This window comes from Sparus aurata, chromosome 17 (genome assembly GCF_900880675.1).
Source record: "Sparus aurata chromosome 17, fSpaAur1.1, whole genome shotgun sequence".
Taxonomy (NCBI): Eukaryota; Metazoa; Chordata; class Actinopteri; order Spariformes; family Sparidae; genus Sparus; species Sparus aurata.
The window spans coordinates 17787062-17804189 of record NC_044203.1 but is presented as its reverse complement, the minus strand read 5'-3'; the positions used below and the strand labels follow the sequence as shown (position 1 = coordinate 17804189).

Below are 17128 nucleotides of genomic sequence, written 5' to 3'. Positions count from 1 at the left end.
AATGATATGTGTTGACGGTCACTTCTGCCACCGGTTTCCTTTCTTTTCTTTATTTCTTTGCAGCTCACAGCTTCTACGAGTGTCTTGTGCACAGATTTGTATTGTTGCCTTGTGCAATATTTTTTGTCGGAAGTGAACCTGATGTCACTTTCTTTCATGCACGAGCACACACACACACACACACACACACACACACACAATCCTTAGTTATTGCCTTATCTATCTCAAGCTTTTCTTAGTTGCCATGGAGATTCTCCTGTCCTTGCTGTACATCTTTCAATTACTCCTGCTTCGGTGCCAAACTCTAGTTTTCTATTCCAGGAAAATAAAAACATTGACTGCCTCTCTCTACTCAAAGCCACCGTCAGTTGCCCGTCATTGCTTTCCTGTTTTACTCCTCGTCACTGCGAACATCTTTGTTTTGCCGCGTCTCCTCCGAGAGTCTCACGGTCATGCTGACACAGGCTCGCTGTGATTTATGTCTCGTCTCTTTTTTTCTCTCGCCGCAAAAGAAAATCCACAGCCGACACACCCCTCAGTCATACTAGTGATGACTATAGGCAGTGTTTACATTTGTATCGGTATTGCTGTGATGAGGTACTGCATGCTGAGCAGCACAGCAAGGGGCATTGTGGGTAATAGATTGTGACAGACTGAAAAGGAAATGGAGAGTTATAACATCTCTGGCCTCAGCCCAGCTGTGGCTTTTTGGCCTGAGCCTTGTTGATATGCATAGCTTCCTTTAATCATGCAGAATAACTGTTGTTGTGTGTGTGTGTGTGTGTGTATAAGAGAGAGAAAGAGAGAGAGAGTGTGTGTGTGTGTGTGTGTGTGCTTTATAGTCGATTGCTTTGTGATATCAAGGAAAGTAGGGCGAGTGGAGGTCAGGGTTTTTGGAAATCCCTCTTTGTCTGCATAATGTGACCTGGTCGGCTCTGCTGCTTTGTCAAAATAAATTGGCTAGGCTTTGAGAGAGGCCACACCGAGTCGGGAGTCAGTTGCATTATGCTGCAGTACTGTATGAGGAACTGGTTGCCCCCTTCCACAAAAAAAAAAGAATCTATATTCCACATTAAAGGGGAAAAGAACTCTTTCCAAAGTTGTACAAAGTAGAAAACTTGTGTCCTTCTTCCTGCAGCCGCTCTTGGACGCCTTGGCAGACCTTCCGGAGTGGTACGGGGTCAAAGCCATGCAGGCGAACTGGATTGGAGACTGCACCGGCTGCTACTTTGATTTCAAACTTAAGGTGAATCTCAGGTCCCCCTCCCTCCTTCTCGCCTTTTTGTTCATTCATCATTCTAGCTTTCTTTCAATCTCAGACCTTTTCTGCCGAGTGTTTCCCTGTCGCTCCCTCTCCCCAGCCTCTGTTTCCCATCTCCTTCACCCCGAGGACTGATTGCTTGCCTTGTTTATTTATGTATTTCTGCAGAAGAATCATGTGTCAAAACATACAAATCTTCACTTTGTTGTTCGCATTGCAGTGGGTGCATCCATCTGCAAGTGGCAATTTACCCAAACAGACGATGTCTCGGATTAGTTTCTATTGAGTTTTCCGAGAGCCATATTTACAGTTCTTCACACGTCTGTCGTTTCAAACTGAGCGGTGGCAGAAAGCCCACCGAGAGCCCTGTGAGCACCCTTATTAAACCTCTCTCCTCAAACAAGAATCAGAAAAATGTTTACTCAAGGCGGTCGCTTAATTCAAAGCCTCTACATTTTTCCAGAAGAAAGGACGGCTATGTGTTTTTATGTGTCTTAGATCACAGAATGCTGAATTAAAGTTAAAACCAGGGGTCGTTAAGTTAATTGGATGGCTGAATCATCATACACCGGCATATGAACTCTTTACCACATTATCTCCCCAGGGGACTGAAGATATGGATTAGTTTGTCTCCTACAACATGACATGTACTAATTACCCCAGAAACCCTTTCAATGAGTGTGTCATCGCTATATAATTACAAGATTAAAGACATGTACCCTTACTATTTATCAAAGAGCTGAGCGTGGCACATGTTGCAAACATCTTACAGTCCATCAGAGCGTATATCAGTTTATTTGTTAATCGTTTATGCAGTAAAAAATTAACAAAACGATGACAGATTCCCTCCGCAAGTCGCAATCAATATCTTAAAACATGTTGCCTTGGTCTGACAGTCGAGACTACGCAGCTGCACTGTGTGGGTGCAGGTTCATGGTAGAATTATATTATCATTCTCTTCATATACAATGCTCAGTGTGCTGGGGGACCCAACTGCATTCCTTCAACGTCACAAGGTGCATAATGAGTACACGTTCAGAAAAACTAAATCCAGTGTAAGTAAAAGGTTGTCGAAGCCTCAAGTGTCGTAACGCATGTGAGGATGTGCTTCATTTTAATTAACAGTTATGCCTTGAGTTAAATCGTCGTTAGCATGCAAAAATCTTGTTCTCATTGGAAATACATGTATATTAATGTTATTTCCTTAGCTCAATACACACCAGAGACTGGTTTCACAACATCATCATCATCATCACCATCAACTAAAGCCAAACCGAAAAGTCTGCACTTTTTTGATGACTTCTTTGTCTAGACTTTTTCCTATCAAGCAGGGCTCTCCCAGATCTCACTGTCACATCAAACTGCTTAACTATTTAATGAACTATGATTAAGATCTTTTATGGACGACTGGTTATATTGCAGTCTATCTTGTAGTAATCTGCCCAAAATCGGTTATAGGTTGGATTAGCTTAGACTTGCTTTCTTGTTTGCCAATGCTACTAGTAGATGATTTGGAAATTAGTTTAAATAAATTGTGAAAAAGTATTTGTGTATTGCGTGAAGGAAGTCAGATGAATATTTGAATGCAGCAAATTTAGCCACTACACACTGAAACTTGCAGATTTCTTGAACCCGATGACAAACGGGCTCAACAGGTAGCACACAAAAAAGAACAGCGGAGAGCAATTATCTAACTATGAAATACATAAAACCACTGAATGTGATTAAATTTAATAAAGAGTGTGAAACATCACCAAATAAAAAAACAAAGTTGTATAACCACATTTTTTGCAGGATCCCTTTTCATACTGTGTCTTGACATGACAGTGAGACATCGCGCCTCTTATACATCTTTGGTGAGAGATGCACATGCACATTACTTAACAGGCAGGGTGTAGCCGATCAGAGGCAGAGTAGGGTGGGTGCTGAGCAAGGTAGTGTCTCAAAATAACGCAGCTACAGCTGTATGTCTACTGACTGTAGTGTATATATTTTAGCATATATATATATATATATATATATATATATATATATATATATATATATATATATATATATATATTTATATGTATATATATATGTATATATATATATATATATGTATATATGTATATATATATATTATATGTATATATGTATATATGTATATATATAATATGTAATAGTATATATGTATATATATATATATATGTATATATGTATATATGTATATATATAATATATATGTATATGTATATATGTATATAGATATATAATGTATATGTATATGTGTATATATATATATATATATGTATAGTATATGTGATATATAGATATAATATATATAGATATAGATATAGTATATATATATATATATATATATATATATATATATATATATATATATATATATATATATATATATATATATATTTCTTTTTATATAAAGCCTGTTATGAAATGATGCACACAAGTTACGGAAGTAAAGAATCGACTCCAAACCAGGCGTATCGGGCAGTGCAGGAGCAGTGTTATCTGTGGGAGAGAGTAATTCCCTATAGCGTGGCCTTTTCACTTTGGAGACCTCTTACATGCACAAAAATGCAACACAACACAATATAAAGGAAAGCCAAAAACCCCAAAAGCATAATATGATCTCTCTAATCAATTATGTTGTACTCTCTTTCCTCTCACTAATTTATGTTTCAGCATTTTTTTCGTTTCGTTTCGTTTCGTGTTGATGTATATGGTAGTCATCATGGCAGCCTGAGGAGCCAGCAGGTCTTCCTCATTAACTCAGCTCCAGTGCAGCTGTTGACACATTAACACTGAGAGGTGCCCTCATACTTCTCTTATCTCCCAGGTGAACGGGGAGGAGACGGGGGAGACCCTGTCGGCCTACAGCTCATCCCCAGAGACGGTGTTCGGAGCGGCCTACCTGGCCATCCTGCCCTCCCACAGACTGCTGCACGGGAGCAGCTCAGTCCGCTCTGTCCTGGAGAAAGGCTTTGAGCTTGGAAGAGGTGAGCTGAAGAGGCACACATGTTTAGATTATTCAGGTGTGAGATTCTTACACCTGCATCTCAGCACATGAAAGGGTTCTTGGAAATAGTTTCTGATCCTTTCCATCGTGTGTGTTCTTTATTGAACAGTGTCTAATTAACTAAAGTGCAACAGTGTAAAATCAATCCTCATGTGAAGGAGGACCTACATGTGTCTTGTACTGTAGACTTGTACTGTATTTGTCTACATACCGTATAATCCATGGTACCAGTATGGATGCATGTTTGAGTGATGTATTGATGCAGGCATTGCAGTAGGTGGGTGGGTGAGTGTGTGTTAATTGGGATTCCCCAGAGGTTCTCTGTGCCTCAGCGGTAAATGATTGTTGATAATGAGCTACCCGGGGAAGCGGCAGTGCCTCTCTCACACCTCCTGCCCTCTGCTCTCCAGACTCCCTGACAGAGGTCACAGCTCACAACCTGTTCACCGACCATGAGGTTCCTGTGGTCATCTCGCACAAGGAGGCATTTGATGGCTATCTGGATACCGTGATTGGTGAGTAATGGGTGTGTGCGTTTGTTCGTTTGTACGGTGGGTTTCACGATCACCTAGAAAATGTGGTTGATCAAAAAAGTGATTTGAATGCATGTCTTGAGAAAACATTTTCGATTTTAGTCGATCCAGTGGTTCAGAAGGCACCTTTTCTCTAAATGGACCCTTTACAGCATGAAACAGTGGGTGTTTGTGTCTCAGAGAAGTGGAGGTTGGACCTGGGGGGATAGTTAGTGAATCGTCACATCATAACATGCTTAACACGTTAGCCACAGGGGTGTTTTGTTTCTCTCTCAAGAGATTGGTTATGTCTAGGTCTGTGTTTATGTTTTTTATACGCTCTCACATGTTCATTGTGTGCCTGTGTCTGACAGGTATCCCAGACTGCAGTGAGGAGGATCTGTCCGTGGCCAGAGCTCTAAACCTGAGGTGGACCACGGTGCTGAAAAGTGATGAAGATGGCACACAAACTCTGGTCAACTCTGATGAGGTCAGGACGCACCACTGATAAAATGAACTGTGGCTGTTTTCAAAACGGCCTACTATAGTAAATAATAATATTAATAATTGATAATAACATTAATGTTAACATAATAATTATGATAATAATGAGTAGTATTAGTAGTACTGATTGCAAAATTTTGGGCTTGTAGAGTGCAATATGCAAGCAAAAGCTAAATCTTCCGTACACCAAAAATACCTGGATGTCTTACTGATCTAGAGAAAGTCTCCAGTATGCATTGGACCAGGTAATCTTGCAAACTTGTTTCCCATAATGTAAAGTGCTGAAACGGTCACAACAAACTGTCAGGCCAACAACAGAGGGATTTGTTTTTACAATTTATCTGAATTTTGTATTCCAGATGTTTCTGCATTGAGCCCATCCTTGTGAAAGCGATATCCCAATAGTGCATTGAGGGAGTTTCTCCAGATTTGGCTCAAACATCCTCTTGGACTCAGTGCTGTGACTTTAATTGGATCACAAAATGTACTTAGACATTTTAAGGTGTAAAAGGACTGAGTAGATTTCGAACTCTGGCGATGTACTGTAATATTTGCTCAGCCAAACACAGCAGACAACTTAAACAACAATGGCAGAGGAAAGTCATGTGGTTAAAACATTATTAACCACTTCTATTCTGTCATTGCATGATTTTTTACTTATTCTGTTCAAATTATACAGCTATTACTAAGGAACGAAATGCTCACATTGCAACCAACCCAGTATGGGCATTCACATCAGTAAGCAAAAGAAAAAAAAAAAAAGCAGGTTCTGCTTACTTACTGTGTTTTTGTTTTTGAGTAATCATGCCTCCAAAGCAACAAAAATAACTTACTGGATGAAGGAGTGCCAACGTTTGAATATATGGGAAAACTACAAAACCCTCCATATTGTACACCAACTCTCATTGCTTTTTGTCTCTCTGTAGTTCTCAGGCCTCACCAGACAGCAGGCATTTGACTCCATTACCCAGAAGTCCAGAGATCAGAGGGTTGGAGGCCACCTCACCAGCTCAAAGCTCAGAGACTGGTTGATATCAAGACAGCGGTACTGGGGCACTCCCATTCCCGTGGTGCATTGTGGGTCCTGTGGTCCGGTTGCAGTCCCAGAGGATGAGTTACCAGTTACTTTACCAAAGCTGCCATCTCTCACAGGGAAAGGTACGTCGCCGCTGGAGGATGCTCATGACTGGGTCAGCTGCACATGTCCCAGGTGAGAATACTCGGGTGCATTATTTAAAAGTTATGTTAAAACGCCATGTTAAATTTTTTTAAATTACTTTATATTCCTTTTGACACATTTCACCAATCAAGACCAAAATGTTTGAGGAGTTTTATCCTAAGGAGTGTGGGAATCCCTCACATAATTTATTTTACTCGTTACCAAGATGTCCTTGTTTACTTGTGCGTCTTAGACCCCATTTGCACTTGCAAACCGGCCATTTGGGAGTCACCACCACCTCCTGTAGCACTGCAGCATTAGCAGATCACCATTCAGCCGTGTGATTTAGCAAATAGGATGCAGAAAAGGAGTGGGGGACGTGTTATTTCTTTTTGGCACAACAAAAGCGATTGGGGAAATGATCTGGTCCATTATCGTGTGTGTCGAGTGAGAATTGAATTATGCACAAACCGTCTCCTCTGTACTTCCTGTGTTTCCTCGGAAGGCCAGCGCTGACAAAATGAGCCCGCTGTCAGTCAGGCTGAGAGGACTGACAGCTTTGCAAGAACACAGAGCGCTGAGAGCGAGCTGTGAATTGTGTGATTAATACTTGAGCTCTGATGGGGTTATGTAATGAGTGGCATCTGTGACAGGAGCAGCATGAGATGATGATGATGGAGCTTACATAAGCCAGCTGTGCCTCCAGAGACACACGAATACTGTACCTGTAGGCACACACAATTACCCATGGTACACAGGTGTAATCACACACACACACACACACACACACCAATATCCACTCATTCTATCAGCGGATGTGAAACTGTTTGAGAATGTCTGCTCAGCCGGGGTCTCCAGAGTCCTTTGCTGACATGGGAATTCCTCTCTGAATAAGACTAATCACCATCATGGCACCATGTTGATTAAAACAATGGGCCGCTCACTTGCAGATGGCACAAGTCATCAGATTGTGTTCACTTATTTCCACAAAGCTACTATAATTCTTTCCCATTAGCGCTGAATGATGGCTATGATCGCAGAGACGCTGTGTTTCCTCTCCTCCATTGTTAAGTGTCTCTGAAAATTTGCTCTCTTCACTCGTCAACCATGTCCAATTAAAGTTTGGGATGAACACAGGCGAGCGGGATGATGAGAGATGGTTTTATCTGTCCTTCAGGAAGTCATTTCCTGTGTGCACATATCGCCCCCCCCGACCCTATGCAGCGCTGTAAATTGGCCTGCCAACTGATTGAGCTCTGCCTCGGCTTAGATTGCTAAAAAGAGGGTGTGTGTCAGTGTGTGTTTTTCTGTGATTTCACAGGTAAAACAGAGAGACCACCTAGTTAGCACAGCAACAGACACACACACACACACACACACACACACACACATTTGTAGGCAGTCACGCAGACACACAGCAGATGGGAAGAGAGCCTTCGTGAAGTGGGCAGCTGCCTCTCTTGCCTCATCTGTTTGAGAGCCTCTTGGCTCTTTCTGGCTCGTCCTGCGAACACACACTCACACCTCACTGCTCGTGCATAAAGGTTGCTTTAGAATGTAGTTGCCTACATTTGTCGTTAGGCCTACAGAAAGGCCTTCTCCAGAGTGAATACGTCCGTGTGTTGTCTAATCTGATCCTCAGTAGTCTGACTTTAGCGGACCAGCTGTGTGTCAAATGACCACAATCTGGCCTCTGATTGGCCATTCTGGTGTGAAAGAGGAGGTGAGAAATCTCACTTGCTCATGCAGAAATTTTCGAGTTGATTTCTGCATTTTGTGAAGTTCCTATTTTTGAATTAATTTGTAATAGAAGGTGGATCATCTCACTGCTGGGTTTTTCATCATTTGAAATAACACCTGGCTTCCAAATATTAACCTTGCTACACCTTAGTCTTGTTGCTAGGCAACCTGCAGCTCCTACGTTATCATTGCAGCCTTATTATAGACCAGTATGGTAGGTGGTCGAGGGGTTTTGCCTCTTGATGTGTGTGTCTGTGTTAGTGAATGAGACGGGAAGAGACAGTTAGACTCAGCAGAGACATCCCATAAGATCCAGGAAACCAAACGAGCTCTGTTGCACAGAGTTAAGCTCAAAGCTGTGCTACTGTTTATCTTTCTGGGACACCGATTTTAACTCTATTGAGACTCATTATAAAGTAAAAGGCAGACGCTTTCACTGTTCCATTAAGTGCTATAAATCAAATCTGAAAGGTTTCCAAAAGCTCTTTTTCCCGTGTCTTTGCTGACGTCCTCCCCTCTGCTGTGAAAGTGATGTTGCCAGATTCGCATCACGTACCCCAAGTGCTGTTTGGCTTGGACCAAAAAGGGGCACGAGGTGGCATTTCCAACACAAACACATCATCATGTCCTCGGCCCTGCCAGTTCGCTCCCTGTTAGCACAGCCTGTTAGTCAGGGCGCAGGAACAGAGCTCTGGTGCCAGTCTGGCTTCGGTTGGGCTGCTCTGCAGGGACATGACCCCCACAACCAGATGGAGCCAGCTTTACGCACACACACACACACACACACACCTACACACACACACACACACACACACACACACACACACACGTAAATCACGTTATGTGCAATTTCACTCAGCATACAAACAAGGATCATTCATTTGTTCACTTTCGAATTTGTCAGCCTAATATTGATTTTTGCGCTGCCTTTGCCAACTCTCTCTGTCCCTTCTGTCAGATGTAAGGGCCCAGCAAGGAGGGAGACGGACACCATGGACACATTTGTGGACTCAGCCTGGTATTACTTCAGATACACAGACCCTCAGAACACAGTGAGGTATGAAGAGCCGCCTCCTGAGGCTTGAATTTGCTGTTTTTTGCAGCTCCTTTTGACTCAGTAAAGCCACCAAATGCCAGCTCAGTTATTTATTTTTTCTCCTCTTGGATCTTTTTTTTTCTCAAACTGTGACAGCTTTTAGCACAAATTGCACAGGTCTTATTTACACTCTGTTTGTTCAGATGAAAATGAAACAGGGAGAAAGCTGCACAAGTGTCTCCAGCAGTGGGCGGATAAGCAGATCTCTTTTTTTTTTTATATTTAAAAAAACAACATTTTCTCCATGTAATATGCAGTGTAAATAGAAACTTGACTTTTTTCACATATATTGCACTTTCACCACATACACTCTGTATGCACTATTTGAAAGTTGAACACATAATCATGCTCACTGTAAGATCACCCACTCTCTCCCACTTTACCTTTTCAAACATGCATTTACTGTCTATGCACAAACTCTCTCTCTCACACACACACACACACACACTTTCATGGAAGTTGCCTTCCCTGCCAATAGAGATTACGGAGCCGTGGCTGTCACCTGCTGGGATGGTGGCGATACCCTGAGCTTAACAAAAGAGATTAATTTCCCAGTGCCCTGACCTAGCTGTAAAGCTGCTTTAAAAGGGAGGAGGGGAGGACTTCTATCCCCATCATTTTTCTTAGCAGGACAGATTATGGCACAACAGAAAAAGCAATTACACTATTTATGCATTTCAGTTAGCCCGCTGAGCCTCATGCGCACCGGGGGAAACGATGAAAATAAGAAGGTTGAGATGTTGAAAGTAGCGAGGAAAAGGAAGGAAATAGGAAGAGGGTGTTATATGATAGTATGTGTGTGTGGTTATGCATTAGAGTTCCCCATTTTTTTTTCTTCAGCTTTGTGAGTTCATAACTTTTTCCCTGGCTCAATCAGCCTGAGAGGTGTGTAGGAGAGTAATGACCGGAGTAAAAGGTGACGCGCTGAGATAGCAGACTGCCGTTAAAAGAATCATTAAGGTGGAATCCATGCCTCTGCCGACCATCACGCCAGCCAGGCTAGCTGCATGCAGCTCTCGTGTGAAAATCTGCAAGAAACAGCTTGGTCCCACTTAATCTTAGATGGACTTTTCTCCACACACGAAGCTGAGTGTAGAAGAATCTTCAGAGCCCCAATTGAAACTCATATTACTTCAACAGTGTCCAGAGAGATAGAGGAGGCTTCTGTTCGCCTGGACCCTTGTGTATCAGATTCAGCCTGCCCCCTAGAGGAAGTGTGTGTGCATGTTTATAAAGCTTAACATGTTTATACTGACAAATCACTGTTTTGCTATAGTACTCTGATAATACTATTTACCTGACAATAAACTGTTTGTATACAGAACCTTTTAAAACAAAGTTACAAAGAGCTTAACATGGAGAAATCTATACTGAACATTTCATCACCAAAGTTAGGTAAAGTCCAGATAGAGAAATTAAATAAAGTGCTGTACAGAGAAAAAGAAAAGTCAAATCAGCAAATAATTCAGTTTAAAACAAGCCTATACAGCGCTTTGCAAAAAATTAAGTAAAAAAGCTTCACACAGGATGGTCTAATCGTTTCAGCACCATAGTTGGATAAAGCAAGGTAAATTAAAATAAGAAATTAACAATAGATACACTGTAAAACTGCAAAATAAAAGTGCATTTATAAGAGTTGAAATCCAAAACCCATATCCAAGTGGCCGAGAACTTGCTGTTCTAAAGAGGAAGTCATGCATGTTATGTTTAGTGGGAGTTGTTGGCATGAGCACTGAAAGATTCCATGAATAAATCAAAAAAAGATAAAGAACTTACATAAACTTCACTAACAGAAGGACAGAAAGAAGATGTCACAGTACGTGATGCAGTGTTTGACATTTGATCTTTGGGAAGTGCAAAAACAAGCCAGCTGTGTCTCAGAAGAGAGAGCGATGCTAGATAAATACAATCCACTGACTATTTTAACCATTGTTACGACCAGGGCCTAGGGGAAACCCTGGCGCAACATGAAAATGAGACTCCCCTCTTCAAATCCTCCAAGCACCAGCAGCAATAGCATTTTAAAATGGTTTTATTAACAAACATGGATTGTACACAAACATGCATGCTTGCAGTCTGGAACAATGGAGGAGAGCCCCCACAGGAACTGGGGAGGAGCCAGCCTTTAAACCCATGGCTCCAGGAAAGCAGCCAATCAGCTCCACAGGGCAACCTACCATCAGACACACCTGCAACCAATCTCACACACACTCATACAGGTAAAAGAGGGATATTAAAAACAGACAAATAGAAACATTTGACCTCTAGGGTCATAACACCTCCCCCCTTAAAACTGAACATTTCTCCCATAAAGAAATGTTCAAGTTATTGCAATCAGGTGTTGAGCAATCACAAGTCTGTTCCCTCTTAAAACCAATCTACATAAAAACAGGACCCAAAACCTTATTAGTGGGTGCCACTCCCAAAAACAAAATGGCCACCACCACCATGAGGCAAGAACAAACCAAATACACCAACTGTGGTAACACACACCAAAACAGCAACAGGTGACCAACACAACTGTGGAGTGCAACAGCCACCAAACAAAAGGCATCACTGTGTAGTCAACACTACACACAAATGTTGCCAGCTTACACCTAAGCTGCAACCACAAGTGACCCAACAAAAGTGAACTGCCACTACCACACCCAAAATGGACATCTTGTGATCTCCAACCACACATTACTGTAAAAGGAGTGTAACAAAAAGAGACAAAAGTGACCAGACAAACTGGGAAGCCACATCCACCACTCAAGATCCACTGATCTGGGGAGTGACACCATGCCAATCACACTAATTAATACACTAAATCAGTAACACCTATGTGACCACACCAAAAGTGGACTGCAACAACCACACAAAAAGGCATCACTCTGTAGTCACCACTACACAAAATGTGGCCAGCTTACACTTAAGCTGCAACCACAAGTGACCCAATAAAAGTGGAGTCCAGTTACCACAACCAAAAGTCACAAAAGTTACTGCACACAAGTATTAATTAGGGCCAGACATCACAATGTGACAAACACAAAAGCAGCCATCTCACACAAAACCATGTTGCTGTGCAAATTATACGAAGGGAAACTGTAGAGACACCCCAACCTGACCTGCCTACAAAAGGTGGCTAACTCATCTAGCTAGTCTTCAGTGGCTTGCTGAGCTCGAGGCGTCTTTAAACGCTGAACTCAGTGAATCACCGAAGACCAGGAACCTAGTCAACTGCAAAACACTGAAGCGTACCCCCACTCAGGATTACCACCAAAAATAAGAAAGGCAAAATAACAAACATGGCAAGTCCTTGAAAGTGCCCAGCAGCTATCTGGTCGGGGTGCTCAGACAGACACACAACATGCAGCAACAACTTTACAAAAGAGATGACCACTACACTTAACTAAAGGCCACTTACACAAACACAAACTAAACCAAACCACATCTACCTCACCTCATGGACAATCCCGGACGAGCCCCCAATATTGTTACGACCAGGGCCTAGGAGAAACCCTGGTGTAACAAGAAAATGAGACTCCCCTCTTCCTGTTCCCCAAACACCACCAGCAGCGAGCATTTTAACATAGTTTTATTAACAAACATATTTTCCACAATCACACGTGCTGGCAGCCTGTAACAGTGGAGGAGAGCCCCCATAGGAACTGGGGAGGAGCCGACCTTTAAACCCATGGCTCCAGGAAAGCAGCCAATCAGCTCCACAGGGCAACCTACCGTCAGACACACCTGCAACCAATCTCACACACACTCATACAGGTAAAAGAGGGATATTAAAAACAGACAAATAGAAACATTTGACCTCTAGGGTCATAACACCATTTAAAACATGAGAAATGACTGTTCAGACTAAGCATCAAACATCTTCACGTATCTTGTCGTCTCTCTCTCCATTGAGACCTAACTCTTAAATCTTTCTCCTTCTCTCCAGACCTTTTGAGCGCCACCTAGCTGATCACTGGCTGCCTGTGGACGTGTACATCGGAGGAAAGGAGCATGCCGTCATGCACCTGTACTATGCTCGTTTCCTCTGTCATTTCTGCAAGGATCAGGGTCTCGTTGCTCACAGGTACAGTATGCAGAACTTTACTGGCTTTTCCTTTGCATTTGCATGCTCCTTTGTGAATCAGCCGTCTTTCTTTCTGTCCCTCAGGGAGCCATTCCGGAAGCTGCTGGTCCAGGGTCTGATCAAGGGCCAGACTTTCAAACTGGCAGACAGCGGCCAGTACCTAAAGAGAGAAGATATAGACTTCACAGGTACCTGAATCTGCGGGTCGATTAGAAGCGAGGTCCCACTACTAATAAAACAAACAAGAAATCATGACAACATCCTCTTTTTTAAAACAATCTATTATGTCATCAGTTTCCCACCTTGTCCATTTTTCTGCTACAAACGGCTATCCCTCTGTGTTTTATGCTTCAAAGCTCTTTACAATTGACTGACAAGTTAACTAGCTACTCTTGACAAAATTCAAATCAAAAGACTTCCTTTGAAGAGATCTGAGAGGTCTCTCACAATTGGCCCAACGCCCAAGGATTTTCAGCTTCTCTATTGCCTAGTAACAGAATAAATAGGAGATTCTGGTGGTTTACAGAGAAAAGGAAGCCTCTTTTTCCCCTTGTTACAGGCTCATATTGATTAGGCCTCACATATTTTTCTTTGTGATCAAAGAATATACAAATGAAAACAGTGAGATTAAAATAAGGTTTGAAAGCTCTTACCGTTGATGACTTAATGAGTTTGCCACTCTGTCTTCTGACCTCTGACTCCTGACCTGCTTCTCCCAGATAAGGAGCCGGTGGCTCGCCGCGGTGGTCGTGTTGAGGTGACGTTTGAAAAGATGAGCAAGTCTAAACACAACGGTCTCGACCCCCAAGATGTGGTGCAGCAATACGGCGTCGACACAGTTCGACTCTACATCCTTTATGCCGCACCGCCTGAACAGGACATCCTCTGGAATGTCAAGAGTGAGCTGTGACGTCTTGAGTTATTATTTTGCCTCATAAATTCAGAATGACATACGTTAGTTTTGTAAACTTTACCTTGATGTCAAAATGTCCCTTTTTTTCTGTGTCCTCAGCGGATGCCCTCCCCGGGGTTCTGCGGTGGCAGTCTCGTCTCTGGCAGCTGGTGACCAAGCTGAGGGCGGCCCGGCAGCCTGGAGATATCCCCAACCCCTCCCTGCTGAAGAAGAAAGAGCTGGCAGAGACCAAAAAGATCTGGGACAACAAGAACTACGCAGTTCAAGAGGTAGTGATTCCATAGCCTCAGACTGGCTGGTGATCTGGAATAAATGACTGAAAACGTCTCGGGCTGACATTAATTAATGCAACAGTCATCAACAGTAGGGGTCAGTAGTGGGTACATATTCTGAATCCCAATTTATCACAGCAAGCCAACTTCTTTCAATGAGAAAGATGCAGTGATGAAAAGTGCATTTAATCAAGTTCTGTACTTAAGTATAAATGTGAGATACTTGTACTTTACTTGAGTATTTCTATTTTATGCTATTTTACACTTTTATTCTTAGGAAAACAGAAAGCAGTCCATTTGTATTTAAAGGAGCAAAGCCAACAACACCACCACTTGGAAGTGCTTGGGGATGGGGTGGGGTGGGGGGTCTGTCTTCACTTTAGGTGAAGGATGTGACGACTTCTTCCACCACATGATGGGTGAATCACCCCACTGCAACCCCCACCTCAGTCTATTTTGAATATTATTCTATTTTTTATGCACAGGATTAAATAATTAATTTCCTGTAGCCTTTTACTCTGCAGTAGATTGTGCTGTTGGAAGGCATGGTAAGATAACTTTCCTCACTTACAGCGCACATTATGATTGCTAATATGCCCACAGCTAACAGTACATGGTCCTGAGGTCCAGCCTTTCCATCCACCGTAACCTGAAACCCCCAGAGTAAAGAGGAAAAGCAGAGGATGGAAATTGATTTTAAATCCACTCTGCCTCTTTTAACACTGTATAAATAGCCTCCTTTGGCCACCAGGTTTGATTCTCTCTCTCCACCCCTCTGGGTCGGTGCTTTTAAAGGACCTCAGGCTGTTTGCCATAAGCCCCCAAAGCCGAGGCTGTCCTTTGATCCGTCCCTCAGAAAAGCCTTAGTGATTGACCTCCTCCTCCCTAAGGCCCTTCCCAAATGGGCTCTCCTTCCCAGAAGGCTAGGCGGGAGAATGTTGACATGCTGTGTGCCCACAGCTGGCACACACGGTGACTGCGCCTGTCATTGTTTTCTGTTAACTCTTCGGAGAAAGGCTAAAAAATATTCCCCGACTTAATCCCCTCCGTGTGTCCAGTGACCCAAAACAGACTTCAGAATTTCTCCTAACTGACTGTGTCTTTCCAGGTGACATCTCACTTCACAGGGGACTTCCTCTTCAACGCAGCCATTTCTCGCCTGATGGGCCTTACTAATACGCTGAGTGTGAGTATACCCTCCTGCACCTTGAAATACAGATGTCACATATATCGCACTTGGAAATCACATTTTTACCACTGTTGGTGTGTTCAGAGTGCAACAGCCGCGGTGGTGCAGCACAGTGTGGAGTTTGAAGAAGCTTTGGCTGTGCTGGTATTGATGACAGCACCCATGGCCCCTCACCTGGCTTCTGAAATGTGGGCAGGTTGGTGACATGCAGATTATTCACACGTAATAAAAGATGTATTCAAACACTCAGACGGAAATGGTCAGCGAAAAAGAAAAGTGAACTGTCCCCCTGTGGTATGCTAAATTAATTTAATTAGTTTTACTTCCGCTCTTTAGACTCTGAATGTCGGTGGGGTCACCTCTTGGTGAATAAGATTTGACACAGTGACATAAGCATGTGAGTTTTGTGGTGAAATTAGGTTATTTCTAATGTCTGTAAGGGGAAGTTGCCTCAGATTAACTGCTGCTCATTTCATACCAGTGAACATCCAGTAGTGATGTAATCAACCGCCATTAAGTCAGTGAAACATTTTTTTGATCTTTTGTTTTTTTTTACATTTGTCTTAATCACCATCACTGATACATCACGCTAACAACTGGCAGTTAATTTGGAGATATGTTAAAATGGCATACTTGTTTATTTCTATTGTCATTTTTAGCTGTAACTGTATAATTTAAATATATAGAGTAAAACACATCCTATCTGGCATCCCTGCTCTGATCATGTTTATGCACTGTGTTGCTTTGCTTGTGTCTTTGATAAACCAAATCAACAGTGACATCACACCACCGGTCAGAATAACTGCGACTCAAGCTGTCGTTTTTCTTTAGTCACTGGCCAAGCAGGTACAGTAGGTCTCCAACCTTATATTAGCAAAAGTGTTGTTATTATATGAAAGGCACCCAACACGACCAAGAAAATTAAATTGTATGTTAGCTACACGAGGCTGCAGTTTTCTACCCAGAAGGTATTGCAAACAGACATTGTTATTGGTTCTATATGTCCTTCATGAGCCAAAGCCATGGACGAGTTCACCTGAAAATAAACTCACTGCGTCCATCAAATGAAAATGAAAGCAGTGCTCCGAGTTTGTGTGTTGAAAACAAACAATACAAGGGGAAATCACGTCACTTTTCCTGCCTTGTGTGAACACTTGGCCCTGCGCTGGCCCGGAGGACATCCCCTTATTGTCGATGACACACGTACATGAGCTTTCTGCACACAGCTGAGAGAAAAAGAGCTTCCGGACAAAAATATAATGTCCAGCTGATAGGCGCAGTCAGGAAATAACCTGACAGATAATCTCTGGGTGAGGGGAGGAAGAGGTGTGCACTGCTGGATCTGTGCATTTTGCTTGTGCTTGCATAGTATTTTAAGTGGACATACA

At 42.6% G+C, this 17128-nt stretch overlaps 1 protein-coding gene across 2 annotated transcripts in view; it reads left to right on the top strand.

Annotated features, from left to right (window-relative positions):
• lars2 (leucyl-tRNA synthetase 2, mitochondrial) overlaps positions 1–17128 on the top strand; it is a 38581-nt gene that overhangs the window by 18906 nt on the left and 2547 nt on the right. For both annotated transcript variants that reach the window (XM_030395051.1, XM_030395052.1), the window contains 12 exons: positions 1139–1246; positions 4104–4263; positions 4694–4798; positions 5170–5285; positions 6226–6509; positions 9157–9255; positions 13229–13366; positions 13451–13554; positions 14086–14265; positions 14379–14548; positions 15660–15737; positions 15825–15936. In XM_030395051.1, the coding sequence (XP_030250911.1) occupies positions 1139–1246; positions 4104–4263; positions 4694–4798; positions 5170–5285; positions 6226–6509; positions 9157–9255; positions 13229–13366; positions 13451–13554; positions 14086–14265; positions 14379–14548; positions 15660–15737; positions 15825–15936 (1654 nt within the window). The remainder of the gene's footprint in view (positions 1–1138; positions 1247–4103; positions 4264–4693; positions 4799–5169; positions 5286–6225; positions 6510–9156; positions 9256–13228; positions 13367–13450; positions 13555–14085; positions 14266–14378; positions 14549–15659; positions 15738–15824; positions 15937–17128) is intronic.